This window comes from Ammodytes marinus (genome assembly GCF_949987685.1).
Source record: "Ammodytes marinus genome assembly, chromosome: 8".
NCBI classification, from domain to species: Eukaryota; Metazoa; Chordata; class Actinopteri; order Uranoscopiformes; family Ammodytidae; genus Ammodytes; species Ammodytes marinus.
Window position 1 is genome coordinate 6,782,243 of NC_137212.1, and position 18,900 is coordinate 6,801,142.

The window sequence follows — 18,900 nt, forward strand, 5'->3', positions numbered from 1 at the left end:
CCAGGAACGACGTCAGCTTCCCACTACGGTATAAAAGACCGGAGGTGGCCGGACCTTAGCAGAACGCAACCGCTTTACCGAGAGCCTCATCTACTCTAAAAAAGGAGCCTCTAACACCGAGATACTACAACAAATCAAGAGAGACAAGACGGCTTTGTGAGGGAATACCTAAGGACTCCTCCGAAGACAAACATAACTACTTTTCTTATTTTTTGGAAAAGGATTCTTCTTGAACGCGCAGACAAAACCGTTTATCCAAGATGCTGATGCTTACTGTTGTCGTTGCCTTCCTCGGAAGCCTCAACTTGGTGAGTTATTACTCCATTTCAATCTGTAAATGAAGCGTTTCAGAAGTTATATTTGTCTGTATTGTCTAATAAGAGGAAGCTACGCCAATGTTTCTTTTGACTGGGTTGACACGCTAAAATATTGCCCAGTCAATAGTTTTGGGGATAGTCTGTAAGGCATGACTTTCAAAAGTTTCAGTATTTAATATCAGGTTTTGTTGCTGGCTGTGCAGGTCCTCTCCTCCTCGTCGTGCCCCTCCGTGTGTGAGTGTCCGCTGGAGATGCCAAAGTGCGCGCCCGGCGTGAGCGTCGTTCTGGACGGCTGCGGCTGCTGCAAAGTTTGCGCCAGGCAGCTGAACGAGGACTGTAGCCTGACCGAGCCTTGTGACCACACGAAAGGGCTGGAGTGTAACTTTGGGGCGAGCTTTGCTGCTGCTACTACCCGTGGCATCTGTCGAGGTATGTATAAAGAGCTCCAGATGTGCATGCTTTTCAATTAGTCTTCAGTTTATTTTTTAAAAGACAAAATAGGGGGATTTAGTTCAGCTGTATGGGAACCTGTGTGATTTCAACACTTTGGAATGCAGATGGAACTAAACTTAGACTAAACCTCAAAGCACAGACAGCCCACTGTGGCTCCTCAGGCAGCCTGAAGAATTTCACAGTTTAACTGATCCTTACCTGGCAGCCATGTGATGTCTTCAGCAGACGTCTCTGTGCAGAGCAGGAAAGAATAACATTCCTTTCTTTTTTTCCTTCTCCCATTGCAGCCAAGTCAGAGGGCAGACCTTGCGAGTACAACAGCAGGATCTACCAGAACGGAGAGAGCTTCCAGCCCAACTGTAAACACCAGTGCACATGCATCGATGGGGCAGTCGGATGTGTCCCGCTGTGCCCACAGGAGCTGTCCCTGCCCAACCTAGGCTGTGCCAACCCCAGACTGGTCAAAGTAGCAGGCCAGTGCTGCGAAGAGTGGGTGTGTGACGATGGCAAGCAGAAAGACATCCTTGAGAAGATCTTTGGCAAGGACACATTGAATGAAGAGTTGGAAAGAGACCTCACCAACAGGAATGAACTCATTTCTATTGTCAAAGGAGGACTCAAGTCTCAAGCTGGTAAGCAAGCTGTCTTTCATCTTGGAAATTGATTTGTATTCTGGATATATGCATGGATCTTCAAATATGTCGGATTCTTAGATGCTAATGTTCTTTTATTTCTTCTTTCAATCACAGCATTCAGACCACAGCCTGAAGTCCACATGTTTGACAACCAGAAGTGTATCGTCCAAACCACACCCTGGTCCCAGTGCTCCAAGACCTGTGGGACTGGAATCTCCACAAGAGTCACCAACAACAACAGCGAGTGCAAGCTGGTCAAAGAGACCAGAATCTGTGAAGTGCGGCCATGCACCCAGTCAACTTACTCCAGTTTAAAGGTAAGTTTGAGCCACCATGACTGATTGTGATGGAACTATTCATGATACTGACAATGCATCACTTCTGGGTTTAAGTACACCACTAATCTCCATCTGCTTCTTGTTTATTCCTCTTGCAGAAAGGAAAGAAGTGCAGCAGAACCAAAAAGTCCATCCAGCCGACAAAATTCACCTACGCCGGCTGCTCCAGCCTGAAGAAGTACAGGCCCAAGTACTGTGGAGCCTGCGTGGACGGCCGCTGCTGCAGCCCCCACGACACCAGAACCATCCGCGTCAAGTTCCGTTGCGAGGATGGCGAGACCTTCAACAAGAACATCATGATGATCGAGTCCTGCAAGTGCACTTACAACTGTCCCCATGCCAACGAAGCCTCCTACCCCTTCTACCGCCTCTCCAACGACATCCACAAGTTCAGAGACTAAGATTGGGGAAGAACATCCAAAACCCCTTTACAAGAGAAAGAGACATTACAGACAGTACTGGCTGCCAATGGCGGTCCAGATGAACGCAGGGGTGTAAATAGACTATACCAATCTACCAGCTTCTTGTTGTAACTAGATTCCCAAGGAATTGTGGGCTTACATCATGAGGACTTAATGAAGTGCACTGTTTGCTGTGACTACATCAGCATTCTTAACTAAGAACCGCTTCGTATTAATGGAGCATCCCGAGTAGCTTCGTTATGGAGCAATATGTAATTAATATTTGTACATTATTGTTAGTCGCTGATATGAATTCACTGTGTATATTTTGATCCTTGACTTCAGACATGATGACACAGACTGTAGACTTGTGTGTGCATATGTAGATATGCACATGCGCAACTTCAATTAGCATACCATCCTGTATCTTAAGAGCAAAACACCGAAATGTAACCTCTCGACTTGTTTGACAAGTGTGCGGTTCCATTCCTTCCTGACGTGGGCATTATTGTTCATGTTTTGTGGCAGCTATTGAACTCCCTTCATGAAAAAAGACAAAGCGAAACATGTCAAAGGATGAATGAATGTTTTTATTATTGTTATTAATATTATTTATCAAGAAATTTAGCTACTTTATTTGGATATTATGTGTCATACTGGAATAAATTGTAAAATGATTTAATTTTATATGCTACAAATAAAACTGATTTATTTATGAAATATGACACTGCCTGAGTTCACTCTGTTCCAAACTCCACCACAGGACATGCATGCACGGTGCTGGGGGAGGATATTTAAAGTCACGATTTTCAGAGAAAATCCTCCTGTTATATCATTCAGTGGACCCAACAGAATCCGAGACAGACATTGAGCAGGGTCAGTCTGTTCTTAAATAACACAACCTTGGAAGCCTCTCTGCTGACTTTTCTCTGCTTTGGAATGCCATTCTTCAGCAAGCTAGCTTGCTTTCATTTGATCTGGCTAAGCCATACACTTGACTGATTCTGAGAGGGGGAGATTAAGTCCACGAGTAGCAATGAGTATGGGAGTATGCCAAGAATCTTAAGTGCTGCTCTGAATGGGCTGGGATTAGACACCATGCAAAGAAGGACAATGACCATTATTGTATACTTTGGGCTGCATACTAAGCATGCATTCCCGGGACAGCCTTTTTTCACACAGTGGAATACCACTTCCAAATTGAACCAATTCATTAGCAGTTCCTCTGTAAAAGTGAATTAGTTGCATTGGCCTCTTTTGGCTCTTAAACTGCAGGGGTCTGCTAAACAGTTGTAAACAGCCCAGCAAAGTAGGGAGGGCTTAAGGTTGCCTTCCAGGTTTCGGTTTAACAAGCATTAAGAAATACTATTATGAGGCAGAAGCCAGGGGAGGACAGGAAACAGGGGTAACATAGTTGGTTCAGTGGCCTTAGAAACTTCAAATTCAGTTTTCTAGCTACTGATGTGTGTGTTGCTACTGTCACAAATGCTACTTGACACCTGATCTAGTGTTTTCATTATCTATGTTTATCTGAGCTCAGATTGGTCGCGTCAGCTTTATGCCTTTAGGTTTTATGACCCTGTGGTACATGAAAGCCATGCGTTATGAAATGTATAATTAATGAACACAACAATCACAGTCTGAAAAGGATGCGTGTAATGTTCTATTTGAGACCTAGGGTCTGGTGGCAGATGCTTGCACCTGGTACAAATACCTACAGTGCAGTTTGAACTGAGCTCAGGGGCAACGACAGGGAAGGGTTTCTGTTTTGATCCAGGTAGAGGGAGCGGCTCAGGAATGCAGCTGTGGCTCAGAAAGCAGACATCCTGATGGGCGGCAGATGTTGGAAAATATTTCAGAGCAACATGTTCACTTTAGCTAAGAAGATTTTCCAAATATACACAAACACTCCCAAGCACTCACTTATATCCACAAAAAGGGCATTTATCTCCAAACAAACAACTATAAAGACATGTCTATCCCAAGGTTCACGGCACCCCTGCATACCTTCCCTGGATAGCTGCTGGAAATAAGTCTTAATCGAGTGTGTTTAATAAGAGGTTGAGCAGGACACATTGCCTTTGATTGAGCTGCATACCGCACAGGATGTGCCCACTGAGGTTTTACAGATTGCTCACATGAAAGGCTTCTGAGGTTTACCTAATCACAAAGATGTGTGGCTGCCCCTTGCAGCCCGGATTTACAGTCCAAACACTTTCAGGGAGCCCTGTTTTTGCTCTTTCCCTTTATGTTGCTTCCTAGACAAGAATATTTCCATCTTAGTCCTGCAGAGTTTGGAGAGTGCCGTCCAATCAGGCTGTCATTTGTCCTGTTAACACAATGCAGCTAACTTGGTTATGTAATGGCACCTGTATACTCTATGTGAGGAGGCTTTTTGGTCAGCCGTAGCATTCTTTTATAATGTACAAGCAGAGTGGCCAAGGGTTCACAGTCCCTCAGCCTTAACTGTCTCAGCGAAATCCAAAGGTCACATCATATTAATGAGAAATAAATCATGATGTCCTAGTCAACACAGCACAAACCTGCAAAAACTATTGCTCTCAGGAACACAAGGCAAACAAGGATCTCACACACATGTGCCCTTGCAATTAAATCACTCCAAGACTACCTCATTCCTCCGAACCCAACATGTGTTTATATGACAAAGACATTAGCATTAAAGTTTCATTAAGCACTACGTAATGCTGTGCAACCAGAAGCTAACAGGATCGAGAGTGGCCATTACAACATGCTGGAAGCCGCTGTGCACTGATGTCAGCTATTTTTACAGCCCCCTTGTCAATAACCTCAGGTTAATATTCACTGTTATAAGGAACTCAGCGGCAAGAAGGAAGGAGGGTTAGTGGCAGGCCACCAAGTACACATGCAGAGGCATACGCTCATTTAAAAAAGCACCACCTGCTGGACGAAACAGGAGAAAGCATCCTGTGTTTGAAATGGATTTAGACAAACTAAACTGATTGATTACACTTGGACATTTTGAAGACCTGTTGCTTTCAAATGTGGAGCTTAATTAAACTGACCAAACATCTCACAAAGTAATGTGTCTGCTTATGATGTGCTAAATCTCACTGAAATAAAGTGAAGTAAATTAAAATCTATTTGCCAAATCCTGACAGGGTGTGGGACCCTCTCTTAGCAATCAGCATGAACACACACACACACACACACACACACACACACACACACACACACACACACACACACACACACACACACACACACACACACACACACACACACACACACACACACACACACACACACACACACACACACACACACACACACACACAATAGTGACAGTGATGCAACTCTTCTGACACACCCATATGCAATTACATAGGAATAACTGATGTGTAGGCTTAGGGGAAAATCAAGAGTCAATTCCCTCCCAGGCGGTTGGATTGTTCAGTTCGTCCCTAGTGGGCCACTAGCTACTGGAGTGATTATGTGCTCAATCAAGCTGAGCATTAATGAAGGGAGAGGCAGAGTCTTAGGGCGTCTTGAGTCTCAGCCCAATGGAGACGAAATTGGCCTGAATAAACTCCAAGGGGGCACATACCGTCAACAGCTGAGTTAATATCCGCATATGCTGCTCTCACCATTGTTTTACATGGGCAGCCCAATGAGATCACTCAATCAGAAGCTGTACTTTTTGCCTTCACTTCCCTTAATAAGAAAACTAAAATAAAATGCATGTTCAGTCAAATTGTACCTACATTTTTGTTGCATCTCCCATTTCAAACGTTTTAATTTATATTTACAGTCCCTGATTATCTACAGACTGTCTTGTAGACTAACCCACCACCTTTAAACATTTAAATGACATAATTGCTCAATATTAAAACAAAAACAAAAGCATGTGATGACTATTTTCCAAAAGAGAGAGCTCTTGCCTTCTTTATTTCTCTCATATGACAATTAAACTTTTAGTAAAAGCTGGTCACATAAATGCAGGGACGTTTTATTCATTTCATTCACAGACCATTTAAAAGCCTCACCACAATGATTGATGTCATGAAGCCCAAATTTCTTGGTTAGCATGTTAATATGGGATTTGAGCTTGCAAGCAGTGTCTGGCCTCAGTATCAGGATTTTGCTCAATTTTCGGTGGAGCATTACGTGTCAAGAATGATGTATTTTCCTACTCTCTTGTCTATCCCATTCTGGGTTAATTGGATCCTGGTTTCAACTGTTGTGAAGGGATAAGGGTGTTAGAGTCATTTGTACCAACACACTTTCCCCTGTAAGACAATTTCTGGATCTGACAATGGATGTGCCATGGACATGCTGCTTTTGTGCACCATTGGGCCTTTAATGGTATCTTCTGTCATTGCAATGTTGTGTTGGGTGTGTCTCTTTTGGGGTCCTGTCTTGATTATTTGAACTGTTGTATGGCACCATCTCCTCTGGACAAACTCTGTTGTTCTCTTGTGAAAACGCTAAGACAGCGGCCCCATCCAAGGACTGATTCCAGTAAGTGAACCTGGTTACCTGATCCTAGCACAGCCACTCCCTTCTGTGAATCCCATTTGGTTAAATCAGTCACTTAATACTAGTTTGCATATGAAGACCCTTCCCTGAAGCTATTGACAACACACAGCTCTCAAGGACATGGAGCTAAGCAAATTCCACCATGATAAAATGGCAATGCTTAACATTATTTGAATTGTGAATTATTGCAAAAAAAAGGTTGCCATTTTACAATTTAGAGACTGTAAATCATACTGCATGTGCTACAATGCAATAGCAATAATGTCCTTATTATTTCAACCAGATGCTGTCTATATTATTTCAACAAGCTCATTGCAAGGTATGCTGCTCAGGAATGAGAGTTAACAATGTGATTGATGGTTACATGTCATTGGGATCATTTGGTATGGTTTACCTTGCAATGAAACAAACTGATCATATTTGGTGAGTACAGTTGGGACAAAGCAGCTACAATAACATAGTAGATAGACACTATGAACAGAAAGTCTCGTGGGACAACAGCAGGTGCTCTAAAAACCACTTCAACACGATAGCTAGAGGCTGATAAAAAAAAAGAATAACAGACAACAAGCAGGCTCTGTTGGGTCAGACTGTCAGATTAACACAAGACAGACAAAGGGGAACAAGTGAATCACTTCCTGCGAACGACCTACAGGGGATCGGTCTCCGGGGTGACAGTTGGGACAACATTGAGGACTGTTTGTGTTGGAAGTGGGGCTCATGAGCATTCTGCTTTTTAACTGTCCTAAAATACAATGTTGTAAGCAAGAAATACTAATTCAGTGCACAAAATAATCGTTAGTCTTCACACAAATGTAGAATTTATCATACATGGGTCCTGCATGGTATGAGAATTGATTTATGATGGGAAACGTTAGGTGGAAATAACAAAGAGAGAGCCTGTGTGTTGACCACAGACAAATTGCCGTATTACACAATAACTGTCTTCAGATTTTACTTTTAGGCCCTGACAATAAACAGGCCATAGAAAACAACTATGATAAAGCATTTATTTTCAGGAAAAACAGATGGCTTCATTTAGTAGTGCGTTTATATGCTGAGAACAGAGATATAAGAGAAAAAGCAGTTGAATATCCATTCAAATTGTGAAATATGTTTGCAAAATGTTAGCCTTGGTTTCAGATGAAGAGTGTTTGATGTTGAACACAGAGATTTTTGTTATGTTTTTAAAGATAATTTTTTGGATTTTTCAAGCTTTATTTGATAGTACAGAGTTGAAATGGGAAGACAGAGAGAGAGCGGGGAAGACCTGCAGTAAAGGTCCACAGGTCAGACTTGACCCGCGACCACTGCAACGAGGCCTGAGCCAACATGGTACGTGCTCTATCCACTACGCCACTGGAGCGCACCACTGAGAAGGTTTTTAATGAAGGTTCTGCTCGATAAATGATTTTTAGCGTGCCGAATTACAACCACATTGTGCCATGTAAATGGGTGACATCAGGCTCTGGAAACATGATTTTTCGCTCCAGTACCTGCCTTTCTTGGAGCAGTTTTCTGCCAACACTAGCCTGTTTCTGGATTAGGCCACCAGAGCAGATCTGTGTCACAAAGCTGGTCTTGAAAAAAAAACACTCTGCACGCAGCACAATTGAGCCCTGCCCACAAAATCAAGACTAATTAAGTGCAAACCCACTACAGATATTTCAAAGGGCCAATTACCTAAATTGGACAAATTATTTCCAAAGCCTGTCTTCTCCACAGACTAAAAACAGCTCAAATTTACTTTTAACAGCAAACAGAAACAAAAGCAGAGCTTTTGTGTGGTCGCATTGAGTAACTTTATTGAGATAGAAAATTAAGCGAACTGCTAAAAGAAAATGGGTGGTAATTCAACACAGGCAAAACCAGACAAAAGAACGACCAGATGTGCATAAGATGTTACTACTTTGTAGTTCATCAACTTGGTCATATGTTACATTAGTTTCTCCACAGTGCAAACAGTGGATTTGTCTGCTTAAAAGGAACCACATATTAAAGTACACTAAGTTTTCGATTCTGTGTGGACAACACACTTTGAATCATATACTAGTCAGTAGTAATTAAACACTGTTGGTGGCATGAAAAGGTCTAGGCGCAGAAACGTCTCGCTGGAGGACACAACATCCCTTTTGCTTGCATGTTTAAAGGAATAGTTTGACATTTTGGGCAAATACACTTTCTTGCTGAGAGAAAATCAACGTACCAACATCTCTAAAGCACAATAATTCACATGTTGGATCTCATTTCTTTACTACATTCAAAAACGGAAGGGTAAAAACAATCATTTGTAGTTGTGTGAAGCACATTTCCAAAAATTCCAAACATTTAGGCGGTTGACACTGACATTGTTTTATTCCATGTACAGTATCCTTTTTTACGTTATATTTGTTACACTTTCTATATGCACTATCTTTCTGTTTATTTAGGTCTTAGGTGGCTAACTTTACTTCTGTTTTTCTACTATACGTTTTCTTCTCATATTGCATTGTTGAAGGGAGCCTTAGACTAAATAATTGCATGGCCAATGACTATGGCTTTAATAGTTGTGCATTTTACAAATAAACCATCTTGACTTTTTGATGAATTTGTTCAATTCTTTCAAATATTGCATGCAATATCTGAGAAGAAGCTTCAAGATGCAACATTTCTGTATGAAAACACACATTAGTTGTGATAGTTGTTAGAAGGCCCAGCACAAGGTCCAAAGTGAATGGCAACATTTCAACATAAAAAATGCACTTAGGAAATGGAGTAAATGAGTCTGGGGACTTTGCATCCACCCTCACAGAGGGATGCGCAGTCATATGTGAGATCATTGCCCCCGACTGCAAATAGGGTGGAAAATGCGTCATCACAGGCCCAACATCAAAGAGTGTCGGTCCATAGGGGTTAACATTCAAAAGAGGTTAGCAGGGGTTATAAAAACACATCTATAAACACAGGCCCCACCAATGAGCCACACTGTCAGTTATTACTGGCACTCTGTTGTCGTCATAAACTAACATTAGGTAAGAATACAGTATGTGGAGGCACCATATGCTTAGGAACATTCACACGGGGAGACACCCCAGAGGTGTCAGAAAAACCAGCATGTCAACATTAACTTTTATGAGCTGATGGAAAAATTAGACTAATGGTCAAACTGGAGGCAGACAGAAAGGAGAAATTTGACGAACTTCAAAGGTGACTGGGCACAGCGTGGGATTGGTTTCCCTTAGTTTTCAGTTAAAACAAACGGTAAACAAAGGTATACATTACGTGCAGTTTTGAAACACATTCAATGTGTACTTTTGAGTGTAATGAGTTAAGACATTTCTCTTGAGCTGAGCTTTACAATAAAATAAAAATACATTATATGTATATGCAAGTGTTGTTCAAGATTTACTCAATGACTTTTTAGAAAAGGATTTACGTTTTTTTTTAATACAACCTCTACAAACACACTACAGGCCCTAGCAGAAGACATGTGTATTAGGTGTTCTTCAGCTTTCAATCATACCACTTATGAACAGAAGGAGTCTGATAAAGATCACCGAAAGTCCCAGAAAAGCTAATGTATGGAACTTTAGCATATGTCTCCATCAAATACTATCCGTGTGTACAGAATAAAGGATTTCCCCAATAAGATGATGTATTAAAGAAAGCATATAAACAGACAAAACAAGACTTTAAAAAAAAAGAAATGTATTTAAGAAAGCATATATCCAGACAGATTTGCTAAACATAAACATTGAAAGGGTTATATACACAATGGCAGAGTGGTATCATAATCATTGTTTCCTAAAACAGTCTCTTTAGAACAACTGAAAAAACTGTCAAGTAATATTGGTCAACTGTATACTGACATACGATTGACGACTTCCTGTCAAGATATTTCTCCCTCCTCATTCACTCCAGTCTGACTAGCTGGGCATTTTCATTTAAATCAATCCACAGCTGTTAGCTGCATTAGCTGACTCACTTTCATCGTGACAGTGATGATGGGTATGGAAAAGACACAGCAAATTCACAGCATCCTCCTTAGTCATGCTGACCTCAGCACTTTAAACTGTATGGCAGCTGATATCCTCATTTACACTGTGTTTATTAGGACCATTATCAACATAAAGTGTCTTCTGGTTCATCTTTAAGCCCCTGTAAACACAAATCCACAAAATCCTCTTTACTGTGTCATTTGGGGAGTTAGTTGCATGATAGCAGGCATCTGAAAAGGGTTAGGCACATTTAAACAATCCAAATTAATATTGTCATTTATGTTTGATAAACGGAAATTTGGCTTAGATGAAGCCGACTGTGCTCTGGATCTTACACAAGCAAGTATTTGTAGTATTTTGAAACAATCACAGCAATTCTCTGCACGAACGTTCTATAAAAACAATGATTTCTGCCATGGAATCTGCTGGTAGCTGATACCTCCATATGGATGTGTTTAATAGGACTATCAACAACATGCAGTGTCTGCTTGTCCATCTTCAATAACCTCCACGTCAATAGCAGAGCTTATGGCACCATCACAGCTCTTACTACATGAGGTATTTTCTTCAGCATTTCCATCCTCGCCGTCTTCATCACTACTTTCGGATATCTCTCCCTCCTCTCGCCCTTCTTCCCCTGCCTCTCTCTTGGCCCTTTTCTCTTGTGGGGGTTCAGTTTCAGGGCGGTTCTTTGGGGTTCCCGCCCAGATGTCGGTTCCCTGCGGGGTGCCAGACCCTCGTAGGGATGGTTGGGTAACATCCTCCATCTCTTGCTCCACCCGTTTGTTCTTTGTTGCAAAACTTCTGCAGGCTGATGCAGGTTCAGCTGAAACAATATGACCCAATTGTTGTATAAAAAAACATTATAAAACATGGCTCTTGCTACAGTTCATTCTTGCATGCCCAAACGTATACAGAAGTGATCAGAGCGGTGGGTTGCATAACAATGGTAAACTGGGCTGGGGTCATGCTTAAAGGTGCAGTGTGTAATAGTGGCATATTTAGTGGCATCTAGTGGTGAAAGTTCTAGATTGCAATGCTCCCTTGGTAACCCATACCTATCGGACAACTACAGAAGAAACAGCGGTATTCACGGACAATAAGCTAGTTACTAAAAAAGGCATCATCCACCACTGCCTTGAGTCTTTCCACAATATAATGTGATGAGGTGAAGATGTATTTAGTTATTTATTCCATAGCTCTTATTCTTTGTCTTCCAACAGGTGCATTTCCCCAGGAGACCCACTTTATATTAAAATGCCCATTGCCGTTAAGTTTTTCCATTCTGTGCTACAGAAGAAACATGGTGGTGCAACATGGCAGCCTCAGTGGAGAGTGGTAAAACAAACAACTTTTATTTTTAAGCGATAATACACTACGGTAATTAAAATATACTTATGAATATTATATTCCATTTCTACCAAGCCTGTTTTGAATGCCAATAAAGTCTACACACTGCATATTTGAACAAAGATGGTGAGATAAAGCATGATAAAACATGGCTGTTGCAACAGTTAGTTATTGCATGCCCAAACGTATACACAAGCGATCAGAGCTGAGGGTTGCACAAAAATGCTGACCTGGGCTGGGGTCATGCTTAAACAAAGATGGTGAGAAAGAGACAGAAATGACATACAGTTTGGGAGTGATGACGCTATGGTTTGGCTCCAGAATGAGGCACCGTGCCAAGCAATTAGTTATGCAACACAGAAGGGTGGACGTGTGAAAGAAAGGCTGTCAGATGAGTGACTGTAAAAACGATAATTGGGAATTACAAGCAATTCTTCCCCAACGTGATCTCCCCGCAGTCCATTTGTGGAAAATTGACTTTAAACCTCAGACATTTTTTGCCAATGCATTTTCGTCTGTTTCCTAAAAATGGTTATCCAGCTGAGATTATTAAATGAAGCTTTTCTTCTTTGCACTGCAACATGAGATGCAATTAAAACGCCAGGCCTGCCTTACGTAACCTTATATTCTTAGCACGGACCATCAATGTAAAAGCTCAACCATTCTTTTGCCCATATACATTTAAGATGAGAGACTTAGTTGTGGTCTGTTAATTCTTTCATCAGAGACCTGGCACTAGTGACACATTCTTGCTTGTCATTTAAAAACCTCCTTGAGAAATTGAATGTAATCATTTGAAATGGAACTCTCAGTGACTATGTTTTAACTTTTTGGTTTTGGTGTTACATGTTTGATTGATTTTGTTCCTGACCTATCATTTGTACACTTTCACCCTCACACCTACAAAATAAATAGTGACATTAAAATATACTTTAACATATACAACCCAAACAGCAAGTTTAAAATGTGCACATTCATCTGCCATGACTGGCTAAATGTAGTTTGAACCAGAATACTGACCGGTTGAATGCTGCACCATCAACATTACTTTCTCCTCACTTGATATGCTGCTGCCACTGTGTCCGATTGCTCTTTTATCACTTCCTGCCCAGCTTCCCAGGCCATGGCATGTGCAATTATCAGGATGTTTCTATGGCTAACATTATAGCAAAACAGTGTGGCACCAAGGCCTTATCACGGAAAACACACACTCACACTCAGACTAAAAATTACCTCATTCGTCATTCGGCCCCGTCCGGGTCTGACAGTATAATGATACTGGGTTAGTGTGGTCTTTTGTGACCCTACTGCGATACACACAGTTTGACCACACTGTGTGCAAATATCCGTGTGCCTTTCCATGATACGTTGTCTTACTTTGCAGGACTTTTTTTGGCCCTAAACATCCGGCGCTGGAGGAGACTGACAAACAGGTGAGAAAAACCACAGGCTGATGTCCTGTGTTCTTGTCTCCCGTCATTGCACAACTCATGAGGTCACTGCTCCACAGTAAGCCATGTTTGATCCTCTTTTTGGACATGGTCGCTGTTGAGGTTAAGTTGGTGTGTGTGATGCTGTGCAGAACACCCTCATTTCCGTTGGGTTAGCATGTTGCCATAGCGAAAAATAAGGAAACAGGGAGTCTTAAAAGTATCAGCTGTAGAAAGCAGGACATTATACAATGCTGCTGGAATTGGGGAAGTGGAGAAGGGTAGGTGTTTAGGGGCTACGTAGGGTTTTGATTCCTGTCACATATCCACCCTTCAGGAAAACATTTGTGAAAATCAAGCATTTTAGGCTGAATTTAGTGATGAAGAAATTATTAAGAAGACATTATTTTTTATTAATGAAGCATTAGTAGGTTAGTGCTCCTGCAAAAAGTAGTTTAAAGCGAGACACTGCAGGCCAAAACTTTTTTTCTTCCAAAACTGGTTCAATCTTGAGATTTTTGGCTATTTTGCTACCATAGTATAGCATGTCTTCTTTCAAACTAGTATAAATAAAATTTTCTAAGTGTACATTTAGGTGTTTATTTTATCAAACCGTGTCTGTTTGTATTGATTTATCTTATATGACCATCTTCAAACTGCCATTATCTCAACATTAGTTTTTTCAATAGTCTGAACGAAAAATCTCAATTCCTGAAGCACTTTCATTAACTACTTTTCATAACCATTCTTGGAACTATTCCGAAAGTAATTACTAATTACAGAAGGATTTGTTTAAATGTTAATAGCCCAATTTATGATACATTGTGTTCTTAAAAATATGCTACAAATGCATTCTTATGATCTGTACATAATATTTGTATGTAAATGTACGCTTTTCACATGCAGTCTCTTGCCCTTAAAGCCAGGACTTGGCACATTCATTAGTACATGTAAAAAGGTAGATACGGAGGCATTTATTTACCTTGTCCTTTTAATGGATATTCCTTCCAATGATCTCGAAGTGCAACATACAGCACAGGATATTCAATCAGTGTTTTGTAGCTCAGGTTGTCCTTTAGGCTCTTGTGAATGTCCAACTCATGGTACCTATTTGGGATGAAATTTAGCCGCAACAAAAACACACAAGGTGGTGATTACAAGACAACCTCAGTCACAGCATGTGGGGTAAATTATTTGATTTTTTGGTTGGTAATTTCATGTTGTTAGGTGCTAGGTAGCAACACAGACGGAGCAAAGATGGCGACTGTGGTTAAAACTTGTTAACTGGTAATTGTACCACGTCAACGGCTGAGAATCTGATTGATAGAGATTTGAGTCATGGCTTGGCACATTAAGGACCCTGCTTGGTGTTCCTCTGAAGAGATGAACCCCTCCTTTAGCTCTTTGGATGAGATGACATCAGTCTAGTCTTGTCTCTTAAGTACTCCTGTCATGCATTAGGGATGCTCGTAAATCACCAGACTATATGGTTAACAAGAGAGACACGGCTTCGTCTCTGCACTCAACCCATTCAGAACCATTCAGCTTAGGCTGTCATCACTGAAAAACAAGGCATCGTATATTTTGAACTGGTACTATCTCCACGACTGTCAAACCTGTGCCAGTCCTTGTTTGTTTTGCTAAAAGCATAAGCACACCAAGAACCACCCAGGTAGACACCTACTCCCCAAGCCAATCGAAGCACTCCACTATAATATGACATTTACAGTTCCTTACTGGCGGCCCTGCTTCCAAGAAGCCCTCCCCTCTTGCAAAAGTTTATCTTAGGTGGGCTACAGATCATTTTGCATGGTCCCACAAATAATATGTGTTGGCACTTCCTGCAGAACAGGATAACCGAAATAAGTGATAGCATGTCGGTTTCAAACCACACAGGACATTTCTAGCCACAAATAGCCGCAGTGTATTGCTGGCACATGTCCACATCAGAAGAGTAGAAATAGCCTATGCAAAGATGGACACAATATTTGGCACATGGATTATAGGATAGAAAGCTACAGGTAAGTACAAATGAACAACTAGGTCAAACAACTAGGTCAAAGTTTAAGAAGTTGCACAAGTTTGTAAAGCGGGTATGTGAAAAATCATTATGCAAATATGAGCAAAAGTAGGTCAACAACAAAGTCTGCATCCATTTGTAATGTGCATGCCAGATAGATATACTGTTCCCATTTCATTTGTTTTGATGTCTAGATTGCCATAAATTAATGTTAACGGATGTTTTTATTTTTGTAAATATACAAAATAAACTAAAACACAAGTGTTTATACACAACAGTGACAGAGGGGAGGATGGCAAAGCAGATCGCCTTGGCCTGTGGTGTTGAAGGGATAGTTAAAGCTCTGGCCATTTCTAGAAACACGACTGAATGACTCAGACAAGAACACGCACACATCTGGTCTCTATATAGTGTTCTAGTGAATGAAACAGAAAATAAGGCAATACTGATGTTCTCTTCAGGGAGGTTCCTATTGTTTTCCACTCCACTGCTGAGACCGATCAGAAAAGCATTTAGCAGTTGGTACAGTCTAGGTACAAAGAAACAAGTATTTGGATGTTGTACACAATTAATTGACATGTCTCTAGCTCCGTACTAATTGGTACCAGAATTGTTTTGCAAAACTGACTAACTGTAGCATGTGAGACAATTACATTATTTTCCATTTGAACATATTTTGCATGCTGCAGACAGCAAAAGGTTTCCAAGATTTCTTCAATTTGTAACAGGGCCTCATTTATCAATGTCTCCAATGCACAAATCAGATCTTCAAAAATGAATATGCTGTTAACAGATTGGAAACAATTCATACGGATATAAATATTACTTAAAACAAACTTACGACTAATTTATCGTAAATGTAGCGTTATCGGGATATCAACATTGGGATGTACATATCGTGGAACTGCAATAACTGATAACCTGTTCCATTAGTCATTCATTCACTCTGTGCATGTCAATATAGTTGGCCAATTAGATGTAGCGTACCAGAACATGGTGTTAATGTTGGCATAAAGATGTTTTGCTTAAGTGATCAATACATAATAAAACTATGATGTTGGAATGGAAGAAATGCTTTCACTCTTTTTTAAGTTGCTGCATGGGCTACTCACTGTCTGGGATCTATGTTGGTGAACTCAAAGCAGAGACATTAACACTGTATATTTAAGTGTTTGTTCATTAATTGCGAGTGATATCGTCATTGCAATGTTCAACAATGTCATCGCATATCACAAGTTTTCCTGATATGCTGTCCTTATTTCAACTATAATACTGAACAATTATTCATCTGCTGCTATTAATGTTTTGTTATTTCAGTACCAATACTCATAGCCAGCCGAGCAATGCAGGAGGAAGCATCTGCTGCACAGAAAAATACTTTAACATCGCTTTAGGGCGAGCTGAGGGAGAGCAGAACGACGGGCTAAGGAGGGTTAAGGAGAGGGTCTGCCACAAATATGTGAGAGAAAGCACTGGACTTGGACAGGACAGAACGATCACTGTCTAATAGTTACTCAACACTGTTTAGCAAAAACAGAATGCACACACGCATATGTAAATACAGCCTCCCCACTTCTGACAGGTCGCCAGGCCTAGATGTTGTGTGGGATTCGGCTGGTTGAGAGGAAAAGACGAGGTAACGGAAAGAAGGAAAGGGCATCCTCTGGATCTCAGGACTGGAATGAATCAAAACTACACACGAAAAAAAAAATAACACAAATAAACATCCACAAGAAGTGTGAATGGTTCTGTTGAAGCACGGCCCTTCTGCTTTCCAGTAAGAGAATGTTGACTGGTTACACAGTTATGTTTAGTTTAGCACAAGCGCTCCTTTATTGGATCGGGTTGATATTCCAGTAGACATTCAACAACAGAAACATGCAGTCAAAGTCTTTGTGTTAAGACTTGGCAATCATCCTCCAAGTAGCCATGACTACTGCTGTCTATGACTTCCATACTTAAATAATACCTTTAAAATGAGGCGCTTTCTTCTATGACTGCATTATTCAAAAACGTGGAGCCCCCTTTGTGGTTGCAATGCTTCTTGCAAACTTGTTTGGGACCTCTAACATGACATGAGCTCAGTCTGTAGGGGGCCTCTCTTCTTATTAGAGCTTTAGTTTGAGCCTGTGGTCTGATAGAATTTTAATTTTTAAATATTAATGGTGTTATAGCCCCCATCATTAATTTACATTTACTCTTATATAATCAATTGAACAATCAATACATTCATAACATGTGATCTATAATGCTCTCATTTCAGGCCTTGAGCAGGGACAGTTGGAGGAGGAGAAATAGCAATAAATCACTAAAATAGCAATAAATCTTGTTGTAAAACTTTACGATGTTTTTCCCATAAGATAAGCCTAGAGGGCAAGGCGATGTATCTGTTTTATAACAAAGGCCTTCTGATTAGGGATGGCCATTTAGAAATGTTTCTTTAACCGGTTAACCACAAGAATTAACGGTTATTAATTAACCGTTAAGATTTAATGTAGCCTATTTATAGTTAAATATATGAAACATTATAGCAGGGCTCCCAACCTTTTTTTGTTCCAAGGACCTGCATATTAATTTAACATACATTTTGACATTCACACGGCACCTTGTCTGTTGTGAGAAGAGGTCTAGTATGCGAATGTAGGAGCAGAAAGTGAAATAAGTGACTGAAAAGGGACATTTATACACACACACAGGCTTAGGGGATGCGTAGCCTACCGAAACCCGGTGCTAAGTGGTGCTGAGCACGGAGCAACATTTTGAAAGACCCTAGTATTGATAAGCTCCGACGTTATCAGTATTGCATAACGGTATTTTACGCTTTTGTTCATGACGGATTATCGCTATTGATCCTCGCACACAAGCATGGCAGACCTCTCTGTCTGTGCAGGGGCACTCACTGCCTGTCTGTCACTCTGTCACACTCACTGAGACGGTGATAGATGCAGGACAGCATCCACCTCAAGAAGGCTAATGCTAGCGCTATGTTAAGCTAGCGGGAGCCCACGCTGTTAATTAAATTATACAAACACATGGCAGGGGAGTTGTGACCATAAGTTTTGACTGGCTATCTTTCCGGGAGCGTACCATGGACCTATTATAAAGTTGAGAGTAGTCTACACAACTCTTTTCATTCTTTACCGACAGTTGGCATTCTTACATCCGGTAGCTTAACCCTACTTTCGGCATAGTAGGAAGAAGAGGAGGACTCTGAAAACGCATGACAACGACTTAGCCAATCAATACCCTTTGTTTAGAGATGTTTAAAATGCCTTGCTGTTGAGAAGGCAGATCACTTTTTTCACTTTTGCTGTCTCTGAAACCTGCATACGCTATCCTGTGATTTGACTTCATTAAACAACACTTGAGAACTTTGAAACTTTTTCCAGTCATTCTTTATTTTTTTACCTTCCATAATTCCGAACAAACGAACACGTATTATTATAGTTTTAATAGGTCCA

General features: G+C 40.9%; 2 protein-coding genes across 2 annotated transcripts in view; one reads left to right on the forward strand and one right to left on the reverse strand.

The window, feature by feature from the left end:
* Nucleotides 1-72: 72 nt before the first annotated feature.
* On the forward strand, nucleotides 73-2,869 carry ccn1 (cellular communication network factor 1). The gene is made up of 5 exons (XM_080033295.1): nucleotides 73-308; nucleotides 521-746; nucleotides 1,058-1,402; nucleotides 1,520-1,722; nucleotides 1,842-2,869. The coding sequence occupies exons 1-5, from the start codon at nucleotides 261-263 to the stop codon at nucleotides 2,142-2,144; spliced, it is 1,125 nt and encodes a 374-aa protein (XP_079889421.1). The 5' UTR covers nucleotides 73-260; the 3' UTR covers nucleotides 2,145-2,869.
* Nucleotides 2,870-9,032: 6,163 nt separating this feature from the next.
* Nucleotides 9,033-18,900, reverse strand: part of znhit6 (zinc finger HIT-type containing 6) — a 30,053-nt gene continuing 20,185 nt past the window's right edge. Inside the window, exons 9-10 of the mRNA XM_080032293.1 lie at nucleotides 14,402-14,526; nucleotides 9,033-11,465 (exon numbers count right to left, since the gene is read on the reverse strand). Of these exons, the coding sequence (XP_079888419.1) occupies nucleotides 11,107-11,465; nucleotides 14,402-14,526 (484 nt within the window). The 3' untranslated portion in view covers nucleotides 9,033-11,106. The remainder of the gene's footprint in view (nucleotides 11,466-14,401; nucleotides 14,527-18,900) is intronic.